This window comes from Bubalus kerabau, chromosome X (assembly GCF_029407905.1).
Source record: "Bubalus kerabau isolate K-KA32 ecotype Philippines breed swamp buffalo chromosome X, PCC_UOA_SB_1v2, whole genome shotgun sequence".
Classification (NCBI taxonomy): Eukaryota; Metazoa; Chordata; class Mammalia; order Artiodactyla; family Bovidae; genus Bubalus; species Bubalus kerabau.
Genome location: NC_073647.1, coordinates 131,226,876 through 131,250,926, shown reverse-complemented (window position 1 = coordinate 131,250,926; position 24,051 = coordinate 131,226,876). Strand labels below are relative to the sequence as shown.

Here is a 24,051-nt window from a genome sequence, read left to right as displayed (position 1 = left end):
ATTTCCCACAAGCTTGAAGAATGTACAAAGAGAAATGGGGGGATTGAAGCATAAAGCATTGACCAGTTTAAAGTGGTTTTGCCTCCTTAAAACAGGTTGTTGATTAATCAAACCTTGAGTTATTTTTAGAGGCAGCACTATGCATGTGCCAAAAAGGAACCTATGTTTCCAGGATGACTGCAGAACCAAGAGGGTTCAGTCTGTGAAACTCTGAGAGTAGGAATGTTGCCAGGGAAGAACTGTATGAAGTCCTTCAATACGGAAAATCTGGCTTCTAGCAGCATGAATAGCTTGCTGCTGCTGCTGCTAAGTCGCTTCAGTCATGTCCGACTCTGTGCGACCCCATAGACGGCAGCCCACCAGGCTCCTCTGTCCCTGGGATTCTCCAGGCAAGAATACTGGAGTGGGTTGCCATTTCCTTCTCCAATGCATGAAAGTGAAAAGTGGAAGTGCAGTTGCACAGTCGTGCCCGACTCTTAGTGACCCCATGGATTGCAGCCTACCAGGCTCCTCCGTCCGTGGGATTTTCCAGGCAAGAGTACTGGAGTGGGGTGCCATCGCCTTCTCCGATGAATAGCTTACATGAACTAATTTAAGACTAGCCAATTAGCTTCCAAGTTTGCAGTTCCCCTAAACCCTTTCATTTTACCTAAAACTCTGGATTGAGGAGACAGATTTCAGAGCCCCACTTCCTGTCTTCTTGCTCCTCCACCTTGGATTAAAGTTTGTCTCTCAAAAGCCTGTTCCATAGTATTGGCTTCTAGGTGCATCGGGCAGTGAGCCCTTGCTGGGGAACACTAGTAACTGATAGGCCTGGAATTAGATTCCTCTCTGAATTCCTCTAGATCCGATGCTGTTATACTCCTCTTGCCCTAAAGCAGGGCTTGTGTTCCTTAACACTCAAATGTATCTTGGGATAAAAGCAAGGACTCGGGATATATTCCAATACACTTCTTCAGGCACAAAGCCTTGAAGGCTATATCAATAAATGACAGGAATAAAGAAGAGAAACAGATGATAGTGACAGTAAGATCGTCTCTCTGTGCAGTGTCTAATAACCTCAATAAGAATAGCACAAAACCATCTTGGATGGCTTTTTTCCTTTAGAATTGTACTCATATCTCAGATATCGTGACTTGGGTTGTAGATCACTGTAGAAAAGTGAAAATTGCCATAGAGTAAATCATTAGGAATTTGGGGGGTTCCCAGTGCTTATAAAAGTTTTTAATCCTATTGTACACTTACTAGAAGATGTCTAAGAAATGCACATAGCTTAATTACAAGTGTGTTACAATAGTAACAAAGACAACTGATCAGAGCACCATAAGAAATAAAATAAGGAAAGAGTTTAAAATATTTAAAGAATTAACAATATATGGAACAGGGACCCCAAGTGAATACATGATGTTGGGAAAATGATGCCATAGACGTGTTCAATGCATGGTTTACCATAAACTTTCAGTTTTTAATGAAACACAGTATTTGTGACGCATGATTACATGCAGTACAATGTTTGAAAAATATGCCTGTCAATCAATTAAAACAAGTCATGAAAAGAGACTGACTCTGGCTTTTGAAAAGGATGGAGCAGCATTTTTCTCTGGGAGCACACCTCATTCTGCCCCCTGCCTTCTGTGTTATTTTCCCCATCTCAGATCAAGTCTGGGACATGAAACTGTAAGGTTTGCATTAGGGACACTGCTCAAGAGTTTGCTTGGATGTGGTGTTCCCCAGGAATCTTTTAATCCAAGAGAGAGCCAAATATGGGCCCCCATAAGTGGAGACTGGAGAGACAACCACCATAAAATACAGGTCATTCAGAGACCTGCCCAAACTTTCTCTCAGGTCTAAAATGCCCAGACAGGACATTCCCTCTTATAAGCCTTGTAGTTCTCTGTGAGGTCAAAGTCTCATTCTAAGAAGAATGGCCTCAGTTCAGTAGAGGGAGAATCTCACGTTGGAGAGTCAGGTCCCAGGACTGGCCAGGACCATGGTGAGGTCCCTGAGTGAAGAAAGGAGTATCACTAGACCCACAAATGAGGAGGCTTTACATACCCCTGCCCCTATTCCTAACCTCAGAGGCTCCAGGCAGAGTTATAGGGATGAGAAGCCTCTTCATTTCTGTCTGGTCTCAGCGAGGGAATGGATGGAACCCCAGTTCCTAGGAGGGTGGCATCTTGGCCATCACCACTGGGAAGATGAGGACCATCAGTGCTGATGAGAGGGTCTCTCCCACCAAGGAGGAAGGCTCATGGAGTGGCGCTCCCCCTGTCAAGGAGAGATGCACAGAGAAGTGCCCTGATTCCCCACTAGGGACTCGGAGAGGTGAGGGCTTCGTTTGGGGGCAGGAGGACTCAAGTCCTCAGTGCGAAGGGTCCTGGGCTCTGACAGACGGCATGGTGAGGAACCTAAGGGATGACCCAGGGACTGCTGAACACTGAATGACGGGTCCCCACAGAGCCCCACCCCTTCCATCATCCCTCAGAGATCATGCACAGGGCAGCCATAGCCAGAAGTGTCTCTGTAAAACTTCCGTGCTGGTTGCGAAGAGCTCGGACTGATGTTCAGCGTGTTCGTGTGGCTAAGAGTGGATTCCAGAACTGATCTGTAGGCAAGGTGAGGACCTGAATGTGGACTCCAGGGACCATTCCCCCGTCCTGTAACAAAGATAACTCCCAAAGTCTCATCTCTGTGATCGGCAGGGGAAGGTTCCTACAACTCTCTCAGGCCGATTTCTTCGGTATATCTTGATCTAAGACATTCTGTAAGGTAAGCGATTACTTGATTCTGTAAATGAAGGAAACCTAGGCCCTAACTCCAGTCACCGGGAGAGCGCCGAGTGCGAACGAGGCATGGGGCAGTAAAGATGGCGACACAAAGCATCACCCATGCGCTCATTTCCCGGACTTCTCCCCTGCCGAACTCTAAGAGGTGAACTCTGTTTGGAGGCTTGTGGACACAGTTCGGAAAAGGGAGGAGTGTCAGACTCTGAGAGATACGAAGAAGGAGACTCTGAATGAGGACTGTAGAACACCCTGCCAGGCTTCTTCCCCCTCCCCCAACCCCACCTCTTCTGTCAGCTATCAGAGATCCTGGGTATCACAGCTTTGAGAGGTGAGGAAGAGAGGGCCCAAGCCAGCGGATGTCCCAGTATTCCTCCAGCAATTCTTCCCACACCTAATGAAGCTGAGCCAAATTCTGTACTTTGTGGCTGAAGATAGCATTCAGTGTTCTATATGTAGTATAGAACTGGGCATCCCAGAGGGTCAGTGTATAATTCCTTGGGGTTTGTGTTCTGTATGAGGAATTTAGAGATAAATCTGTGTTTTTATGTTCTTGCTACTTTTCAAAGGTTGCTCCTCAAAGCTTATAATCTAAGTGTACCAATGACATGAGTCACACTGTTGTTTATCTGTCTTAAGGATAACAGTTTTTCTGTTGTGTAAAACAAATGGGAAAGCTTCAGCCTTATTTAGTCAGCTGGTGCAAGATAACCTGGCATTTCAATATGTTATTTCCTTGGCAATATGAAAAAATTAAGCAGTGCAATATGTGGGATCAAGAAATAGAGGGAAAATAAGATGGATGGTATTTTGTTTCCCCATCTTTTGTAGTCTGTGTTTTACAGAATTATAAGTGACCATGTATGCTTCGCTAATTCAAAAATGTAAAATTAAATTCTAAGAAATTCATCCTCATGCTCACATCCTCATGCTCAGTTATTCCCTAAACAGTAATTGAGCCTCTGCTCATAGAAGACTCCATGCTAGTACTTGGAGAGCTGAGAAAAAGAGGTAGCCACTGACCATAAAATTATAGAGTCGAGAAGCAGCTGTCATGTAAAGGAAATGGTGACATGACAGCAGTCAAATGTGAATTCCCTGATGGAAGGTAGTGGTGGGCCTCGGGAAAGGATAAGGCTTTCGGTGGGAAGTAATTATAAGTTGAGTGCATGGCGGGCTGGATTTGGCTGTGGTAATCGTGACCAGGGACCAGGTTCTCACATGGTGGGCCGCATAGTTTAAAGACAAAGCCTGGGATTGGAAACTGCCCTTAATAATTACAGGCACACTTCACTCTGTTGCATGTTGCTTTATTGTATTTCACTGGTACTGCTTTTCTTTTCTTTGTTCTTTTTCTTTACCAAATTATAAGTTTGTGTCAGTCAACCTTGCTTCCAGCAAGTCTTTCGGCTCCATGTTTCCATCACCTTTGCTCACTTCATGTCTGTGTGTCACGTTTTGATACCTCTTGCAATGTTCACACCCTCAGCAGCAAAAATGATGGACTCAGTGAAGGCTCACATAATGGTTAGCATCTTTTTTCTTTTAGCAAAGAGGTATTTCTATTTAAGATATCTATATTGTTCTGAGGCATAATGCTATTGCCCACTTAATAACCTATAGTACAGTATAACATAAATTTTATGAAAGCACTGGGAAACCAAAAAATTTGTATGACTCAATTGTGATATGGAATTTCCTTTGGGGGTTGAGACCCAAACCTGCAATATTTTCTGAATCTCCCTGTGCTTTGGGATTGTGAGTAAATCAGAGAGACATCATGTGAAACTGGCATGGAATGTGTCCTGTGCTCTTATTCCAGTACAGGAAACCCCTGTGGAGATTATGGTTTATTCAAGTTGTCTTATGTCTATGGAGTTTCCCAGAAATCAGAGTGGCTATGGAGTTTCCCAGAAATCAGAGTGGCACTCCCCTGAGGTGGGATGATGCCTTAAAGCCACTAGACTGGCGCACTCTGCCCTCGATGGGGGAGCCAGAGCCCACGCCACTAAAAAATAATAATAATTGAAATCAAGTTATCTTGACTGTAATTTGGCAAACAATAGGGAAGGAATAGACACTTGTGGGTGGTTAAATGAATGAAAGAGGGAGTGCTTTATGAAAAAGGGCAAGTGAGAGATAGGTAAGTTTGGGGCCCTTGAAACATTTTGGAGCTTTGTGTTACATCCACTGAGGGTGTCTACCTCATGGTGACCTTCAGTGGCATACTCTTAACTGGGATATGCTAGTTTTCCTTGCTAACCAGTATTTTTCTGATTTATTTATTGATGAGTTTGGAGATAAGTCTACTCCTGTGAAATGACCACCACAGTTTATGCCATAAACATATCCATTACCTCCAAAATTTCCCTCTCATCCTTTTTTAAGTTTATTTTTTATTGGAGTTTAGTTGCTTTACAATATTGTGTTGTTTCTGCCATACATCAACATGACTCGGCCATAGGTATACACATGTCCCCTACCCCTTGAACATCCCCCCACCTCCCACTCCTTCCCACCCGTCTAGGTTATCACAGAGCACCAGTTTGGGCTCCCTGCATCACACAGCAAATCCCCATTGGCTGTCGATGTTCCATATGGTAATGTGTATGTTTCAGTATTACTCTCGGTTTGTCCCTCCCTCTCGTCCACCCCTGTGTCACCAAGTCTGTCCTCTATGTCTGCATCTCCATCCTGCCCAGCAAATACATTTTCAATGCTGTCTCCTAGATTCCATGTATATGTGTCAGGATACGATGTTTATATTTCTCTTTCTGACTTTCTTCACTCTGTATAATAGGCCCTAGGTTCACCCATTACATTGGAACTCACTCAAATATGGTCTTTTTATGGCTGTGTAGTACTTCATTGTATACAGAAACCAGAGCTTCTTTGTCCATTCGGCGATGGACATCTAGGTTGCTTCTGTGGCCTATCTGTTGTAAATAGTGTGGCAATGAATATTGGAGTACATGTGTCTTATTCAGTTATGGTTTCCTAAGGGTTTATGCTCAGTAGTGGGATGGTTGAGTCATGTGGTAGTTTTAGTCCAAATTTTTAAGGAAACTTCATATTCTTCTCCATAGAGGCTGTATCAATTTACATTCCCACCAACAATGCAAGAGGGTTCCCTTTTCTCCACACCCTCTCCAGCATTTATTGTTTATAGTCTTTTTGATGACGGCCATTTTGACAGATGCCATCTCACCCTTTATGTTTTGTATTTGTGATAAGAACACTTTCCGTAAGATTTGACCTCTTAGAGAGTGTACAACCTCTTAGAGAGTGTACAATATAGTAGTCTTAACTATAATCTCTATATTATGTAGTAGATCCCTAGAACTTATTCATTTTGTATAATTAAACTTTGTAACTTTTGATTAATACTGAGAATTGAAATACTGCCTGCTGTATCAGTGAATAAACACTGTCAGTTATTGACAGTTGCAGCCACCACGGATGGTGAACCCTGAGGGAACACAGGATGTAAAAATACAGGATACGGCCCCAGATATGTGAAGTTCATATCAAAGGAATGATTTCAGTGAGCCCCGATTCTTGCATCTTTCCATATATGGAAAAGGGCTAAATTCCTTAACCAGGGTTATCTGGTTTTCCTTCATTTATCATAATCTTTTGATATTCAGACTACCTGCCCTTTGTTGCAAAACTTCTATGTAACCTGGCTCCTCCCCTCCCTTCTTTGGAGCAGTTCTCTCAGGGTTACTCGAGACGCTGCCTCCTGGGTTGAAGTCCTAAACGTTTGTACCAAAGAGAACATACCTGTCAGCTTTTAGGCTGTGAATGTTTTTTATTTTTTCTTTTAATTTATTTATTTTAATTGGAGGCTAATTACTTTACAATATTATAGTGGCTTTTGCCATACATTGACATGAATCAGCCATGGGTGTACATTGTTCCCTTTCCTGAGCCCCCCTCCCACTTGCCTCCCCATCCCGTATCTCAGGGTCATCCCAGTGCACCACCCTGAGCACCCTGTCTCATTCATAGGTTGTGAATGTTTTTTAAGTCTACAATTCCATCACATTCACCCTCCCATAGACCATGGCAACCACCACTCTACTCTGTTGTTGTGACTTTGACCATTTTAGATTCTTCATATAAATGGCATGCAGTATTTGTCCTTCTGTGTCTGGCTTATTTCACTGTAGCAGAAGGTCTTCTAGGTTTATGCACGTTGTCATAACTGGAGAGGTTAGTTTCTTTTTAAGGCTGAATGGTGCTCCATTATATGTATATTTTGCATCTTCTTTATCCATTCATCTGTCACTGGACACCTAGGCTGCTTCCCTTTCTTGGCCATTGTGAGTAGTGCTGCAATGAACATGGGAGTGCAGAGCTCTCTTCGAGGTCCTGAGTTCAGTTACTTTGTATAGTAGTGGAATTGCGGAAAGTATTATGATTTATTTTTGACTTTTTGAGGAACTGCTATACTGTTTTCCCTGCAAATTGGCTGTACCAATTTATATTCCTACCAGCAGTGTTGAATATGTATAGTTTACTAAGAAACTTGCAAACTGTCTTCCAAAGTGGCTCTACCATTTTGCATCACCACCACTGAGGAATGAGAGTTCTTGTTGATTCACGTCCTTACCAGCATTTGGTATTATCGGTCCTTTGAAAGCTGGCCATTCTGAAAGGCATGTCGTGGTATCTGCTTGTTTTTTTAATTTGCAGTTCCCTAATGGTATATGATGTGGAGCATCTTTCCATATGCTTGTTTGCCATCTCTGTATCTTCCAGTGTGAGGTATCTATTCCTATCTTTTGTCCATTTTTTATTAGATGTTAGTTTTCTTCTTATTAATATTAAGAGTTCTTTGTATATTTTGGATTAGAGCCTTCATCAGATATGTTTTTTGCAAAAATTTTCTCCAAGATTATGGCTCACCTACTTGTTCTCTTGGTGTAGTTTTATAGAGCAGAAATTTAAAGGGAATGAAATGTAGCTTATCAATTATTTCTTTCATGGGTCCCCATCACTTTTTTCTGTGGTGATATTTTGTTGATTGGTTTGCTATGTGGCACATGGGATCTTAATTCCCCAAGCAGGGTTTGAATTCACAGCCCTTGCACTGGAGGCACAGTGTTTGTAAAATTTTAGCTTTTTTATTTTGTGTTGGGGTATAGCAAATTAACAATATTGTGACAGTTTTCAGGTGAACAGTGAAGGGACTCAGCCATACATATACAGGTATCCACTCTCCCCCAAACCTCCATCAATACTGCCACATAATACTAAGCAGAGTTCCCTGTGTTACACGGTACATCCTTGTTGCTTATCCATTTTAAATATAGCAGTGTGTACCTGTCCATCAGAAATCCCCTAACTATCCCTGTCCCACATCCTTCCCCAGCGGCAACCATAAATTTGTTCTCTGAAACTGTAAGTCTTTCTATTTTGTAGTTCAATTCATTTGTATCATCTCTTTTAAAATTATACATTTAAGATATGTCATATAATATTTCTCCTTCTCTGTCTGAGTCACTTCAGTCAGTATGATGTTCTCTAGGTCCATCATGTTGCAGATTGGCGGTTGCCACAAGAGGGGATTGGAGGATGGATGAAATGTGTGTAAATGACCAAATGGCATAAACATTCACAAAGTTCACTTACAAAATAAAGAAGCCCTAGTGTTCTTGCCTGGAGAATCCCAGGGACAGGGGAGCCTGGTGTGCTGCCGTCTATGGGGTCGCACAGAGTCGGACACGACTGAAGCGACATAGCAGCAGCAGCAGCAGGGATATAATGTACAGCATGGTAACTGTAGTTAATCATTGCTGTTGTTAAGTTGCCAAGTGGTTTCCTACTCTCTGCAACCCCATGAATTGTAGCTTGTCAGCCTCCTCTGTCTTTGGAATTTTCCATGCAAGAATACTGGATTGGGTTGCCGTGTCCTCCTCCAGGGCATCTTCCCGACCCAGGAATTGAACCCGCATTTCCTGCATCAACAGGAAGATTCTTTACCACTGAGCCACCAGGGAAGCACATAGTTAATACTACTGTCTTGTATATGTGAAAGTTCCTGAGAGAATATATATGTTTTTAAAGCAAACTATAGTTGTTGTGGGCTTCCCTGGTGGCTCAGATGGCAAAGAATCTGCCTGCAATGTAGGAGACCCGGGTTTGATCACTTAGTCAGGAAGATCCCCTGTTGAAGGGAATGGTTACCCACTCCAGTGGGTAATTCTTACTTGGAGAACTCCATCGATAGAGGAGCCTGGCGGGCTACCCTCCTTAGGGTCAAAAAGAGTTGAACAAGACTGAGCAACTAACACTTTCACTTCATTTTCATAGTTGATGTACAATATTTTATGTTTCAGGGACACAGCAAAGTGATTCACAATTTGTAAATGTTATGTTCCATTTATAGTTGTTATAAAATATTGGCTATATCCCCTTTGTTTTGCAATATATCCTTGTAGCTTATCTATTTTATACATATGAGTTTGCACCTCTTAATCTTCTATCCCTGCCCTTACCCTCCCCCTTGCCGCTCTACCCTGGTAACCACTACTAGCTTGTTCTCTGTATCTGTCAGTCTGCTTCATCTCCCTAGTCTGTTTTATTTTTTAATTCTCCATATAAATGGAATTATACAGCATTTGTCTTCCTCTCTCTCACATATTTCAGATAACATAATGCCTTCCAATCAATCCATGTTCTTGAAAATGGCAAAACTTCATTCTTTTTTATGACTGAGTAATATTCCATTGTGTGTGTGTGGATCTTTTCAAATTAGTGGGTTTTTTTTTTTTTTTTCATTTTTAGCAGTAATTTAAAAGTAAGTTGAGCACCAAAGAATTGATGCTTTTGAACTGTGTTGTTGGAGAAGACTCTTGAGAGTCCCTTGGACTACAAGGAGATCCAACCAGTCCATTCTGAAGGAGATCAGCCCTGGGATTTCTTTGGAAGGAGTGATGCTAAAGCTGAAACTCCAATACTTTGGCCACCTCATGTGAAGAGTTGATTCACTGGAAAAGTCTCTGATGCTGGGAGGGATTGGGGGCAGGAGGAGAAGGGGAGGACAGAGGGTGAGATGGCTGGATGGCATCACCGACTGCATGGATGTGAGTCTGAGTGAACTGCGGGAGTTGGTGATGGACAGGGAGGCCTGGCGTGCTGCAATTCATGAGGTCGCAAAGAGTTGGACACGACTGAGTGACTGAACTGAACTGAAAGTTTATTCAAGCTTTAATGCAGGTTATTCTGACTTTAAGGTAGCATCACATGGCATACTTCTGAGTACATTCCTGAAAAATTCTTTTGTACTTATTTCTGTTTTATAGATCTATGCAACCTATGCCACTGGGGAGGCTATCATCTGGGTTCGGATCATGTAGCAGTGAACAAATGGATATAAGAACTTTAGAAATCATGAAAGCAAGAGACCACAGTGATCTTAGAGTAGCAAACCAAGTGTTGCCATTAGTGTTCATGTCTGGATGATAAATTCTGTTGCAAATGCACCCTTAGGTAGTGTGAACAGGTAGTTTTTAGGGAAATGAATTGTAAGAGAGAATACACTGCCTCAATAGGGTCTGCCACTCTTTTTCATAATTGTGGTTTGCCAATGAAATGTATCATCCCCAACTGGACCTGTAGAATATTGTGCTGGAAGGTCCCTGGCCACATCTCCAAGTATTAATCCATTTCAGCGCCACAGTCTGTGCATTTTGTCTGACTCCTCACTGTCTCAGTGTGTGTTCAAATTCCAGTCAAAACTCCTGATTATCTGGTGGCTGGGAAGGACTATCTCTTCATCTCACACTGGCTCTGCCAGTCACAGGTGGCTTCTTAATAAACTGGGAGGTTGGACTGGGGTGGGGTCATGGCAGAGAGTAGATGAGGCTGGAGGGAAGGGGCGACGAGCAGTGGAAACCCTTAGACTCAGACAAGCATCGAGTACCTGACGGAGACCATCCAAATTAGTGGGTTCTTTTTTTTTTTTTTTTTTTTTTCCAGATATATACCAGGGAGTGAGATTGCTGGGTCATGTGTTAGTTCTCTTTTTAGATTTTCAGGACCCTCCTTACTGTTATCCATGGTGGCTGCACCAATTGACATTCCCAACAACAGTGTACAGATCATGTCCTCATGCTCACCAACATTTGTTACTTCTGTTCCTTTTGGATGATAGCCCTTCTGATAGGTATAAGATAATACCTCATTGTGGTTTAAATTTGCATTCATATGATGATTAATGATGTTGAACATCTTTTCATGTGCCTCTTACCAGCTGTATGTCTTCTTTAGAAAACTGTGTATTTAAGTCTTCTGCCCGTCTTTTTCTTGATTTTTTTTAAACTGTTATATCAACTGTTTATATATTTTGGATATTAACCCCTTATTGGTTACATCATTGGCAAATATTTTGTCCCATGTAGTAGGTTAGCTTTTCATATTGTTGATGGTTTCCTTTCCTGTGCAAAAGCTTTTAACTTTAATTTGCTTATATTTCCCTAGCTTTAGGAGACAGATATAAAAAACTGTTGTTATGATTTATGTCAAAGGGTGTTCTGCACATATTATCTTCTAAGAAGAGTTTTATGGTTTCCACTCTTATAGCTAGGTCTTTAATCCCTTTTCAGTTTACTTTTGTATATAGTGTTAGAGAATATACTGATCTCATTAGTTGAGAGCTACATGTCTAAGAATGAGATTAGAGCGTAAATACAATTTGGTAATGTCAGAAAATTAAATGTGCTTTTACATTTGAGCCAGTAATTCAGTGTTTTCAGAAATTAACTCTGAAGAGACATCCACAACCATATGAAAATACGTAAATGCCTGTGCCCACGTTAATTGAGGGAACATGATATATCCACAGAGTGGAGTACTATGAAGCTATAAAAAGGAATGAGTACAATTTTGTAAAGTAATATGAAGTGCTTCCATGATAGATATAGATATATAAAAGAATGTGGGAGTTTGGGGCTAATGTCGATGATACCAAGTCCAGTGCCTTCCCATTCTGGTATGAGGAGGCTTTGAGAGCTGAAGAAGAGAGACCCAGAGCCAGAGCTGCAGCCAGGGCTCCTATGGTGCCAGGGCCAGTGCACTTTCTGGAGCATGTCCAAGTTTCCTCCCACCCCTAGTGAAATCTGAGCAGATACTTCACATTGCTTTTCAAGAAAGCAGGCAATCTTCCCACTAGCGGAGGGCCACGGTGGGGCTCATGGAAATTCAACATATAAAGTATTTGTGTTCCTATATAATATGCACAAATTGGAAGTTTTTCTTTTCTCTGTTTTTAAATGTTGTTCCCTTTAATTAAAGATGTGTTTGGCTTCAAAGTCCAAGTATACTAATGGCATAGCTCCCACATGTACTGCATATTATCAAGTCGAAAAATAAGAAATTTCGTTATCGCATAGCACAGACTGAAATCCTTGAATCATTTCTTGTCACTTGGAACAAGATAACATGATATTGGAATATGGATTTTTTTGTGAAAATGGTAATTTTTCCACAGTGAAGTCTGTGATTATCAGATGCAGAAAAAAGTCTTAAGAGGCATTCACTTCTTCGTTTGTTTTATTTGCTTTAGTCTTTCTTTGTAAAATTGAAGTTTATTTACCTGGATTGGCTTCGCTTATTTAAGACTGTGGGAGAAGTGAAATCCCAGTAAATTGCTTTCTTGCACACTTGCACTGTAATTGTTCAAATATCAATTTAGCATCTGCTCTTTGGAAGGCTTCTGGGTGGTTTTGGGGATGCTAAGAAAAATAAACTCAACCCCTTCTTATAGAATTCTAGAGTCTAAGAGCAGCATTCATATAAAGTAGCTGGTGAACTGAGATCTAGGGGCCTAATAAAAATGAGGTGTAAGGAGGTGAGGGGATTGAGGGCTTCCTCATGAGGAGTCTAGTGTAAATACACTGAGGCAAGGCACTTGGAGACTTTAGGACAATAAAAGTCTGGCAGCGGAAGGTAGTTTTAAGTTAGGCTACAGGGCGAGCCCACCAGGGAGGCTGTGGAAACACTGAATAGGGGTCAGACCCTCAGATGGCGGGTCTCAAAGTTGAGAGACTTAAGCCTGGAATGGAAAACTACCCTGAACAATTGCTTTGGAATTATGGGGCTTCCCAGATGGCTCAGTGGTAAAGAACTCGCCCACCAATGCAGGAGACATGGGTTCAATCCCTGGGTCAGGAAGCTGCCCCTGGAGGAGGAAATGGCTACGCAATCCAGTATTCTTGCCTGGAGAATGCCATGGACAGAGCAATCTGTTCAGTCCATGGGGTAGTAAAGGGTCAGACACGACCAAGTGACTAAACAGCAACATGAGTAGACTAGAGAGAAATCCCCCCTGGGGAGGGAATGGAATGTGCCCTGTGCTCCTGCCCCAGTGCCCGTGAACACAGTGCACAACCTAGATGTTTCATGCACATCATCTCCAAGGAGATTCTGTGACATAAAAGTAATAGTAGAATGAAACCGGAAACTCAGAAGCCAGTGGGATGACACTGTTTGCTGTGAGTCGTGGAAACAGAGCTCATTTTATTGAAAGGGCATTCCATTCAGCGTTTTTGGCTACATTGATAATTCCACCAAAGTCTGTGAGGTGAGTCTCTTTTAGGTGATGGTGAAAGAGATGAAGATAGGGGCTTATTTTAGTTACTTATTTATTTGGCTATGCTTGGTCTTAACTTTGACACGCAGGATCCTTGATCTTCCTTGCAGCCTGAGAGTTCTTTAGTTGCAGCATGAGGAATGATTCAGTTGTGGTATATAGGCTCTTTAGTCGTGGCATGTGAACTATTAGTTGCAACAAAGCTGTGGCATGTGGGACGTAGTTCCCTGATCAGCAGTGGAACCCAGGCCTCCTGCATTGGGGGTGCAGAGTCTTAACCCCTGGACCACTAAGGAGGTCTCTAGGAGTTGTACAGATGAAAGAGCAGCCGGGAAGGAAGACAGAATTAGTCTCAGAATCAAATTTAGATTCTTTGAATTTCGTTCAGTTAAAAAAGTACCCCCACACTCAAAATACGATCTAGTGGTGGAAATGAAAGATTCTTTCTAAACAGCATTTTGGACTGATTTGGTGTTTCATGTCCGAGAATGCCACAGATTCTCTGACATCTCCTAGATTTAAAAGATTCTTCAGGGTCGGTGGTATCCTCCAGGATGAAAATAATCATACTCACAGTAAAAACAGATATTGTGTAAAGTCTCAGTGTGGTCCAGGCACTGTGCCAGGTGCTTTAGCTACATGCCACTAGCCCTACAAAAGCCACTTCACCTGAGGCTCCCCGAGTTTGGGGATGGACCCAAGTCCTCACAACTGATAAGAGACAGAGCTGAGACTAGAGCGCTGGTCTGAATTGGTCCAGAGCATGTACCGTTCCACTTGTCCCGGCCTGAGGTGCTCATGAGTCAGTTAGTTCACTGTCTTCTAGCACTCCAACATGTATCTTGAGTGACGGAAAGGACTCTGTGATGAAAACACTGGGATGGAATACATAGCCAAGGCAATACAAACACCAAAATAATTAAGAGGTGTGAATAAAGGAGAGAAGGAGATAATGCTCAGGTAGCATATGATCACCTGCATGTGCAAATTCAGACACCCTCAAGTGATCGAGGGCTTTCAAGATTATCTGGCGCTATCCTTCTATGTAGAATGTAAATATTTTATTGTTTTAATTAAAAAAATTATTTCTATTTATTTTTTGACTGCTCTGGGTCTTAGTTGTGACACTTGGAATCTTAGTTGCCACATGCAGGGTCTTTGGTTGTGGAATGTGAGATTTTAGTTGTGGCACGAGAACTCTTAGTTGTTGGATGTGAGATTTTTAGTTGTGGCATGTGGAATCAAGTTACCTGACTAGGGATCAAACCTAGGACCCCTGCATTGGGAGTGCATAACCACTGGAGCAACAGGGAGGTGTCGAGAGTAAATATTTTAGAACTACCCTAAATCTGGTGACTCAGATGGTACAGAATGTGCCTGCAATGCGGGAGACCTGGGTTCGATCTCTGGGTTGGGCACAATCCCTGGTGGAGGGCATGTAACACACTTCAGTATTCTTGCCTGGAGATTCTGCATGGACAGAGGAGCCTGGCAGGCTACAGTACATGGGGTCCCAAAGAGTGGGACATGACTGAGTGATTAAGCACACACCCTAAATCTGGCTGAAGAGCAGGAATATATCCCCTCTATCTCTTTGACATCATAACATCTGTCCTGAGTTCCTTAATTTCTGCTGCATTTTCCTAATCTTACATCACTTTTGGGACTGAGACCCGTTTTCTCCAAGATTTGCTAGAGGGTAACTGCTCACTGTTCGTAGGAATATGCATTCCCCCAGAAGCCTTTGATCGAGGGACAGAAGCTGATATGGGAACCTCCAGGAAGGAGGACTAAGGAGACAATCAACCCTGAAAATAGTGGTGACCCAAAGACTAAGAAGAGGAATCTTAGCTCAGCAGAAGGAGCAGTCCCAGGCTGTGGTAGATGTAGTGAGGATGCTAAGCAAGAGGAATCAGAAGGACTCAAGTTGCATCCCCACTGTCTATTCTCAGAGGCCCTGATGGACTAGGATCACATGAGGATCATCCTGACTTCCAACTTGGAATTCTCAGGAGACTAGGACCTTGATGTAAGACAAGAAGCTTCATAAAACAGAGAATAGAGTTACAGGATTTGTCAGGTGTCAATGTGAGGACCTGAAAGTGGACTCACAGTAGCACACAGTATAAAAGGTGCCCGATGTTTTAAGGAGCCAAGGTAAGGACCTTGAATGATGATCCCAGTGAACTCGGGATGGAAAAAAACCCTACTGAGCTCTCAGCACTGGGTATCCCCTTGGAGGGAGGTGGACTGAGGCATCCTTTCACTTGCTTCTGGATCATGTGGAGGTCTAAAGTGTCTGTAGCAGAATAGCAGAGAGAAGGGTGCCCAGGCTCCGCCAGGACTTGACATGGTAATACGAAAGATGAGCTGAGAGGACCCCACTGCCGGGACCTGCTGTCACGTCAGTAAATCCAAAGCAGGGCTGAGAGGATGCAGAGGAAAAGTCTTAAGGCTTCTGTTCTTCCTCTGTGGGATTCTGTGGGGACAGGCTGAGCAGGAAAACAGGAGGCTTGTGGGTTCCTAGGGCAGTGTCCTCAAGGACACCTTCAGAGGTGGCCTTTGATTAGGCCAAGGTAGAATCTCCCTGTTTTAAGGTGCTCATGTCACCTCATTCTCCATCCTCCAGGTGCCCCAATCTCCTGTCTACTGGCCCAGAATCCTGCCTGCGGTCCCTGACCACAGCCATCATGCCCCGTCGGCAGAAGAGTAAGGTCCGTGCTCGTGAGAAACGTCACCAGGCCTGATCTGAGACCCAGGGTCTTCATGATCAGGCCACCACATCTCGGGGAGAAGAAACCACCTCCTCCTCCCCTCCTGATTCAAAGAGTGCTCCCTCAAGCTCGTCTGCTGCTGGCACCCCCAAGGGGCCTCAGGGGGCCCAAGGCACCACCAGTGCTGCTGCAGGTGCTATACCCAAAAGATCTGGTGGTGGTGGCGCAGCACGCTCGAGATCTGGTGTAGGTGCCGAGGGCCAAGTTCAGGGAGGTGAAAATTCCTCCCAGGCTTCAGCTGCTGCGGCGAGCTCTCACACAGATCTTCTGACCAAGAAGGCACAGATGTTGGTGCAGCACATGCTGTGTAAGTATAAGATGAGGGAGCTCATTAAGAGGTCTGAAATGCTGAAGGCAATCAGTGGAAGGTACATGAAGCAATTCCCAGAGATCCTCAGCAGGGCCTCTGAGCACATGGAGGTTGTGTTTGGCCTGGTGCTGAAGGAAGTTAGACCCAACAGTCACTGCTATACCCTGGTGAGCAACCTAGATCTCAGCGACAGTGAGTCTATGAGAGGTGACTTGGGGCTGCCGAAGAATGGTCTTCTGATGCCTCTGCTGAGTTTCATCTACCTGAATGGCCCCCGTATCTCTGAGGAGCACATCTGGAAGTTCCTGAATATTCTGGGCATCTATGATGGAAGAAGGCACTTCATCTTTGGAGACACCAGGAAGCTCATCACAGAAGATCTGGTGCGGGAAGAGTACCTGGAGTACCGCCAGGTGCCCGGCAGCAATCCCCCTCGCTATGAGTTCTTCTGGGGTCCTAAAGCGCTTACAGAAACCAACAAGAATAAAGTCATGGAGTTTTTGGCCAAGGTCAATGATACGGTCCCTGATGCCTTCCTGGCGCAATATGAGGAGTCTTTCAGACAGGAAGTAAAGAGCACCGGGACCAGATCTGCAGCCAGGGTTGACACTTCTGCCTCGGTCATGGCTGGCACTTCTGCCTCAGTCATGGCTGCCACTTCTGCCTCGGGCATGGCTGCCACTTCTGCCCTGGGCATGGCTGACTTTTCTGCTTCAGGCATGGCTGGCATGTCAGCCTGGGTTACTGCAGGCATGTCTGCCTCGGTCTGGGATAGCCGTTCTGCTGCAGCCCAGGCTCAGTATCTTGCCTCAGCCAGGCCTGGCATTTCTACTGCAGCCAGCGCTGGCCCTTCTGCCTCGGCCAGTGCCCACGCTAGGGCCGTATCCAGCCACTCATCTCGCCCCTAGTGTGGTCGGAAGGCCGTTCTTCACTTTGTGGTCAGAAAGGCCTGTCAACCCGTGTTCCTGTTGATTCCCCCCCCTAGTTTTCAGTTCTTTCTTTTTTCAACAGAAAGTTTATTTAGGTTCATGATACAAGTATTTGAGTAAAATGGGTCACACACAGTTTGCTGTTTGTCAGATTTATGAGTAACAATTTTGTTTTTTGAAATGCATATTGGAAATCCTCATATCACTTTTGTGATCCCGGATGAGAATAACATCACTTTAGGATAAGAATATCCTTAGAAATGTGAAAGACACCACACTAATAGAAGCTCAGAACATAGATACATAGAGAGATAGCCAAAAGTTCTTCAAGTTTTGGTTTGCTTTACTCTGTTTAGTCTCCCTTTTTGTAAATATAAAAGATATATGCTTGGATCTGCTTATGGTTTTCAAGAATGTTTGAGAATATAAATTAAAGCAAATGATTTGTTTGTGGCTCTTCTTTTACACAAACATTAATTGAGCATCTGCTTTTAAGAAGTCTTTCATGCCTGTATTGGCGATGTTTAGTCAAAGAAACTCCCAGTTTCTGCCCATTCACTTATAGTTTCCAGGGAAGCTGTCATTCTATGGAAGAGGCTGAGAGACTCTCTACTTCAAGAAGAACAAAAAAGAAGCAGGGTAAAGAGCAGGTGGAGAGAATATATTACTTTGGTTTCATTGCTAAGCAGAATTTTGGCTGATTGGGGAGGTTGGGTTATTTTTTTTTTTCTTTCAGTTAGAACGCTGCATAGTTTCTGACATCTGATAGATGCAAAAAAAGAAAAGAAACCCAGCTGATGTAACATCTGAGGTCAAGATCATCGTAATAACTGGGATTGCCCCTAATTTCTCAATAGAGACAGGTTCTGTGACAGATGCTTTCGATAAATACATATATTCCACCAGTCTGACAAGGCAGGGTTTATCAAACTCACTTCACAGGGGAGAACCCAAGGCTCATAGAGTTAGAGTTTGGTTTTGTGCCAAAATACTTAAGGCTGGTAAATGACAGACCTAGGACTAGACTCCTGCCCTAAACTACTCTAGCGTACATACTGTTCTTCTCCCCCAACCCTGAGACATACCCTTGTCTTGTCTTTTAAACAAGTACTTTTAACATTTGATATTTCATTTCCCTTGTGGCTCAGCTGGTAAAGAATCCTCCTGCAATGCGGGAGACCTGGGTTCGATCCCTGGGTTGGGAAGGTCCCCTGGAGAAGGGAAAAGCTACCCGCTCCAGTATTCTGGCCTGGAGAATTCCATGGACTCCATGGACTGTACAGTCCATGGGGTCACAAAGAGTCGGACGTGACTTTCACTTTCACATGGTAATTCTCTCTTTTGGACTTCCCTGATGGCCCAGGGAAGTCCAGATGGTAAAAGCCTCTGCCAGCAATGCAGGAGACCCTATTTAGATCCCTGGGTTGGGAAGATCCCCTGGAGAAGGAAACGGCAACCCACTCCAGTACTCTTGCCTGGAAAATCTGATGGACAGAGGAGCCTGATAGGCTATAGCCCATGGGGTCACAGAGTCGGACACGACTGAGCAACTTCACTTTCACTTTTCACTTGTCCTTTTTCTTATTTATTTATTTGGCTGTGCTAGATGTTAGTTGCAGCACATGGGGTCTACTTCCCTGACCAGGGATCGAACCTGGGCCCCCTGCATTGGGCGCCTGAGGTGTTAGCCACTGGACCACCAGGAAAGTCCCCACCCTGTAACTTTTATTTCAGTGTTTTTCTCAGTACTTCAAAATTTGTCCTAGGTGATAAAAAAAGAATGTCCTTTTGCTCAAGCTCCTGGATCAGAATGTGTAGCCAGAGCAGTAAGAATACCAAATATATTTAACCAGAAATGCATATCCCTTATTCATTACTCATAGATAAATGAAAGAGACACTATTCGGTGACAGTATTAGCATGTGCATTGGCCATGTTAGATAAGCTCTGAAGACCAAGGGCTCTCCATACCATGCTTACAGTCTCTTGTCTGTAGAAAGTAAATCTACCAGAACAGAAATGACATGAGAATCTTCACCTGGCTGATGAGATAGATTTATGTACTTTTTTTCTCTGATGGATGACCACCTATCCTGGAACTCCTGCCTTGGGCTGTAGCTTCTCCATCTCCTATCACTCCTGGGACAGGGCCCCTTTCATTTTCCGTAGCATTGCAGAGCAAACACAGTTCAAGTGTTTGCAGAGATGTGGAATTTCCCCAGAAGCCTTTAATCCAAGACACAGAAAGCAAGATGAGGGCCCCATGTAGGAGGACTGAGGAGAGCAACACCCCAGAATATGGAGGTTGGTCACTGGAACAGCACTCCCAACTGCTCTCAGTCACAGGGGATCTCAGAACTGTTGGGCTAAGCATGGCCTCGCTTATTCTTCAGGCTTCTCAGAGACCTAAGAAACTTGGTCTTGGTGCAGAGTTCTGAGGTTGGTAGAGGAGAGAGGATCAATCTCTCAGAAATGACAGTGATTAACCTGAATGAGGGTGAATGAAAGATGCAGCCCCATAGTAGGAACCTGTAAAGATATACTTGTCCTTATTGGCAAGTATATGAAGTCCAGAACAATCCGGGCTGCTGTGGTTAACACTTTCAACTCAGGTCCTGGGAAGGTAGGGATTTGGGGAATCAGCAGAGCCCTCAGCCTCAGATCAGCAGAGAATAGAGCCCCAGGAAAGGTGAAGAGTCAAAGTGAAGACCCAGGGTGTGGATATGGAAGCCCCTCAACTCACAGCCAACAGGACTACACTTAGCTCATCTTCTCCGGTTAGCCCTGGGAGGCATAGGTAAGTGCTGGCCAGCTCAAGGGCCCCGTGACTTCTGCCTGGTTGGTGTCAAGGAGATGAGGACCTTGGTTTATAGGCTGGCTGTTCATCAGAGAGTGGAAATCCCAGGTATGACAGTGGCACACTTGTCTGAGGAGTGCGGCAGGCAACTACCCCATTACAGATAAATTCTTAGAAAGTCCTGCAAATGTAATGGGCCCTGGGAGGGAACAGGCAGGGCTTTAAGACTAAGTTTATCCCTTGTTTTCTGAAGGTGAATGGCTTCAGGGCCTTAAAGTCCTTGGGCTAATGGGGAGGCCTCATTTAGCTGATGTAGGGTACCCAGTTCCTAATAGTATTCAATCGATGGCACTGACTGACAATGAAGGATCCCTCTCAGAAAGAAGGGGGCCTCGGAGGGCACTGTCCCCGTTAGGTCTTAGACTGCCACTTAGGCCTGGTGACATGGTGAGTCCTACTCTCTCCCTCCAGACGATCACATGGAGGTAAGGAATCTCATCCTGATCAAACAGAGAGACCACAGGTCAGCAGAAGGATGATTTCCAGATTGTACCAGAAGGTAAGGACCCTGATGACTGAAAAGCCCATCCATCTCAAAACAATGAGGGCAGAACATATTGCTTCCACTACTGTTGGCCTCGGAAGACCACAGACTGTTGTGGCCTGATGAGGCAAACTCCACTTCCTCCTTGGGGGTCTCGGAATTGGGGGCCTGAGGGGAGAAGCTGTAAGGCAAGTCAGGGAACATTTCCAGTTTGTGAATATTTCCAGGTTATTTCCAAGTCAGGGTGAGGATGGTAAAACTGTTTAAACATACATGCCAGGATGGCCACAGAGAATCTTCCCTACTGTCAGGCTAGAAGGCCACAGGTAGAGTTGTCAGGCCAAGGGGCCCTTCAGCTCTGACCGAGGAGTAGCAGGAAAGTTAGGGTTTTGGTCTGATGGTGGTGTTCCCATGTCAACAGAGAGGGAGTCTTGGGCTTGGCTGAGAGTCAAATTTGGGACCCTGACTTGGGACCCTGAGAGGAACCACCTGTCATCCTCAAGGACCTTGCCACAGCTTTCATTCTTGTGAGACTATGGGTAGGGGTGGCTAGATAAGGCCACTCTTATTTCCTCCTCCAGGCTCACAGGGAGGTATCGGTCTTACTATGAGGAGATAGGCCTCAGGTCAAGAAGGAGGGGATTCCCCAGGCCCCACCAGAAGTCAAATTGTGAAGCTCAAGTAGAGACTGAGGGGTCTACTCATCCCTGAATAAGAGGGGACAAAGGAGAGTCATGCCCTCCCCTTTGATGTCAGTTCTAGAAAGCTCAGGGGAAGACTGTCAGGCAAGGCTCTCCCTCACTTCTTTATACCAGGCCTTCTTCTTCTTCTTCTTCTTGAATTGCTAAGTCATGTCTGACTCTCTTGTGACTCCATGGACTGTACCCCGCCAGGCTCCTTTGTCCATGGGATATTCCAAGGAAGAATTCTAGGCTGGGTTGCCATTTCCTCCTGCAGGGGATCTTCCTGACCCAGAGACTGAGTCTGCATCTCCTGCAGCTCCTGTATCTCAGGCAGATCCTTTACTGCTGAGCCACCAGGGAAGCCGGATATCAGGCCTAAGGGAGGTGAGATCTTTGTTGGAAAGTGCAGCCACCAGTCATGAGAAGGGAGGGATATGGTGCCTGCCAGGCCCTGTGGCAGATGCTTTACAGTTACCACCACATGCCACCAGTCTTTCCAGACAGGGCTTGTCAAACTCCCTTCACAGTTAAAGAGCCCGAGGCTCTCTCACTTTAATGATGTGACAGACTTTTCCATGGCTGGTAAGTGACATAGGCCCTTGATCTGAGTTAGTCTAAAGCTCACCCTCTCACTCCTGCAAGCCTGAGCTGACCTTGTACCCTTAATTCCCTTCTTATTCTCATTACTGTGAAATGTATTGGAAGCAATAAGAAGAAAGACTCTGAGGTCGAACTATTACATTGTAATACATAGCCAGAGCAATAATAATAATAATGCCAAAACAAATGTGACATATGAAGAGAGGAAAGAAGAGATAATATTTGCTGGCAATAAGATCATCTATGCATACATATGAGGTTTCAGATAAGCTTAAAGATCAAGGACTCACACAACAATCATCACATAACCATTTTTTTAATAAAAAATATCTATTAGATCTAAAATATAAAATTTATTTATTAGAACAGAGGTTGCCTGAGAAGTCTGGCTGAAGGACAGAGGGCCAGGTTACCACGTTTTGTTTCTCTCACAAGTCTCTACCTGGGCCCCCTTATTTATGCCATGGATTTCCCATCTCTTATCACTCCTAGGACAGGGACTCCTCTGCAAGGTTTGGAGAAGGGAAACTGATCGGGGCTTTTCAGGGATGTGGCATTTCCTAAGAAGCCTTTAATCAAAGGGGCAAGGGCTTATAGGGGGACACCCATATCTGGACTGAGGAAAGCACACCCAGGAATATTAGGTATAAGAAGGTTCCAGGGAGAGACCTCAAGTTGAACATCTCTTTTGTCTGTTGTCACAGTATAGTTGTCAGGGACTTGAAACCTTTTGTCTAAGGAGGGCAATCTCAGGTCAGAGTAGGAATTGTCAAATATATATGTGAAGCCCCTTAATAAGAAGTGAAAGAAATAGCCACCCAGAACCACTAGGGTTCTGTAGTGTCCACTTGCTGCTGTCAGCCCTCAGGGGTCCTGAATTCCATCATAGGATGAGGTAGAGAGAGGCCTTGAGAGGTAAGAGGGAGCGCTACTGCCATGGGCAGGGCACATTCCAGATCTAAGTCCTCCAGCTCCTCCCACATAGTGACATCCAGTGCAGATCCTTCATCTTGAGGTTGAAAAGAGAAGTAAGTATTCCAAGTAATTGAGTGCCAAGATGGAGCTTAAGGGAATACATTTTATGTCTTTTTTTGTTCTTGCTTGACCTCAGTAACTGGGATATGTATCTTTTTCTGCTTAGGGCTTTCTTTTTCATAGTATTGAAATATTCTTCCTTGTAATTGAAGGTTTCTTTGACTCCCGTATCTGTGTTTATGAACAAAGTATATCCCATTTATTACTGTTTTTCAGTATAAGGATAAAGCTTTTGGTATTTTCTATAATGAATCAGATAATGAATCAGAAATCCTTGAATCTCTGTGATTCAGAGAAAGATAACATGTCAAACGTATTGGGAGTTTCTTGCCAATGTGAATGAAGACTAAGTGAAATTGTTGATATCAGGAAATAAAGAAAAGGGTCTTGACTGTGTGGCATCTGCAATACAGTGGAACAGGAATTCCCAGCCCCTGTTTCCCCTCAGCAGCCCAGATGTTAAAATTGTATAAGTAACAAAAAACCTTTATAGAAGGTCTAGAACCCAATTAAGAAATTGCAGTACCACAGGTAAGCATAAAACTTAGATCAGCTGCACTTGCAATGCATAAGCACAGTGACTTGACTCTATTGGCATCACCCCCTGTCTGGGGCTGGTACAGCTTGGTACCAAAAGAGATTGTGACCTTTCCTGGTAGGGGAAAGTGACAGTGGGGTGAATGTTTTGAGTGTCCAGGAAACTGTTAGTACTAAGAAATGTATTCAAGAAAGGTGCAGGACACAAAATAACACAGAAAAGTGAGTTGTGTTTCTAAATACTGACAACAAACTATCTGAAAAAGAAATTAAGAAAACAGTTCTATTTCAAATATGTCAAAAAGAATAAAATACTTAGAAATAAATTTAATCCAGGAAGTGAAATATCTATACACTGAAGGCAACAAGACACTGATGGAACAAATTGGAAAAGACACAAATAAAAAGATGTCCCAAGTATATGGATTGGAAGAAGTCATACTGTTAAAATATCCATACTGC

The 24,051-nt window shown here is 43.9% G+C and overlaps 1 protein-coding gene across 1 annotated transcript; it reads left to right on the top strand.

Annotated features, from left to right (window-relative positions):
- The first annotated feature begins 16,021 nt into the window (after positions 1–16,021).
- Positions 16,022–17,833, top strand: LOC129638780 (melanoma-associated antigen B4-like). Its single transcript, XM_055563440.1, has one exon. The coding sequence runs from the start codon at positions 16,440–16,442 to the stop codon at positions 17,370–17,372; it is 933 nt and encodes a 310-aa protein (XP_055419415.1). The 5' UTR covers positions 16,022–16,439; the 3' UTR covers positions 17,373–17,833.
- Positions 17,834–24,051: the final 6,218 nt, after the last annotated feature.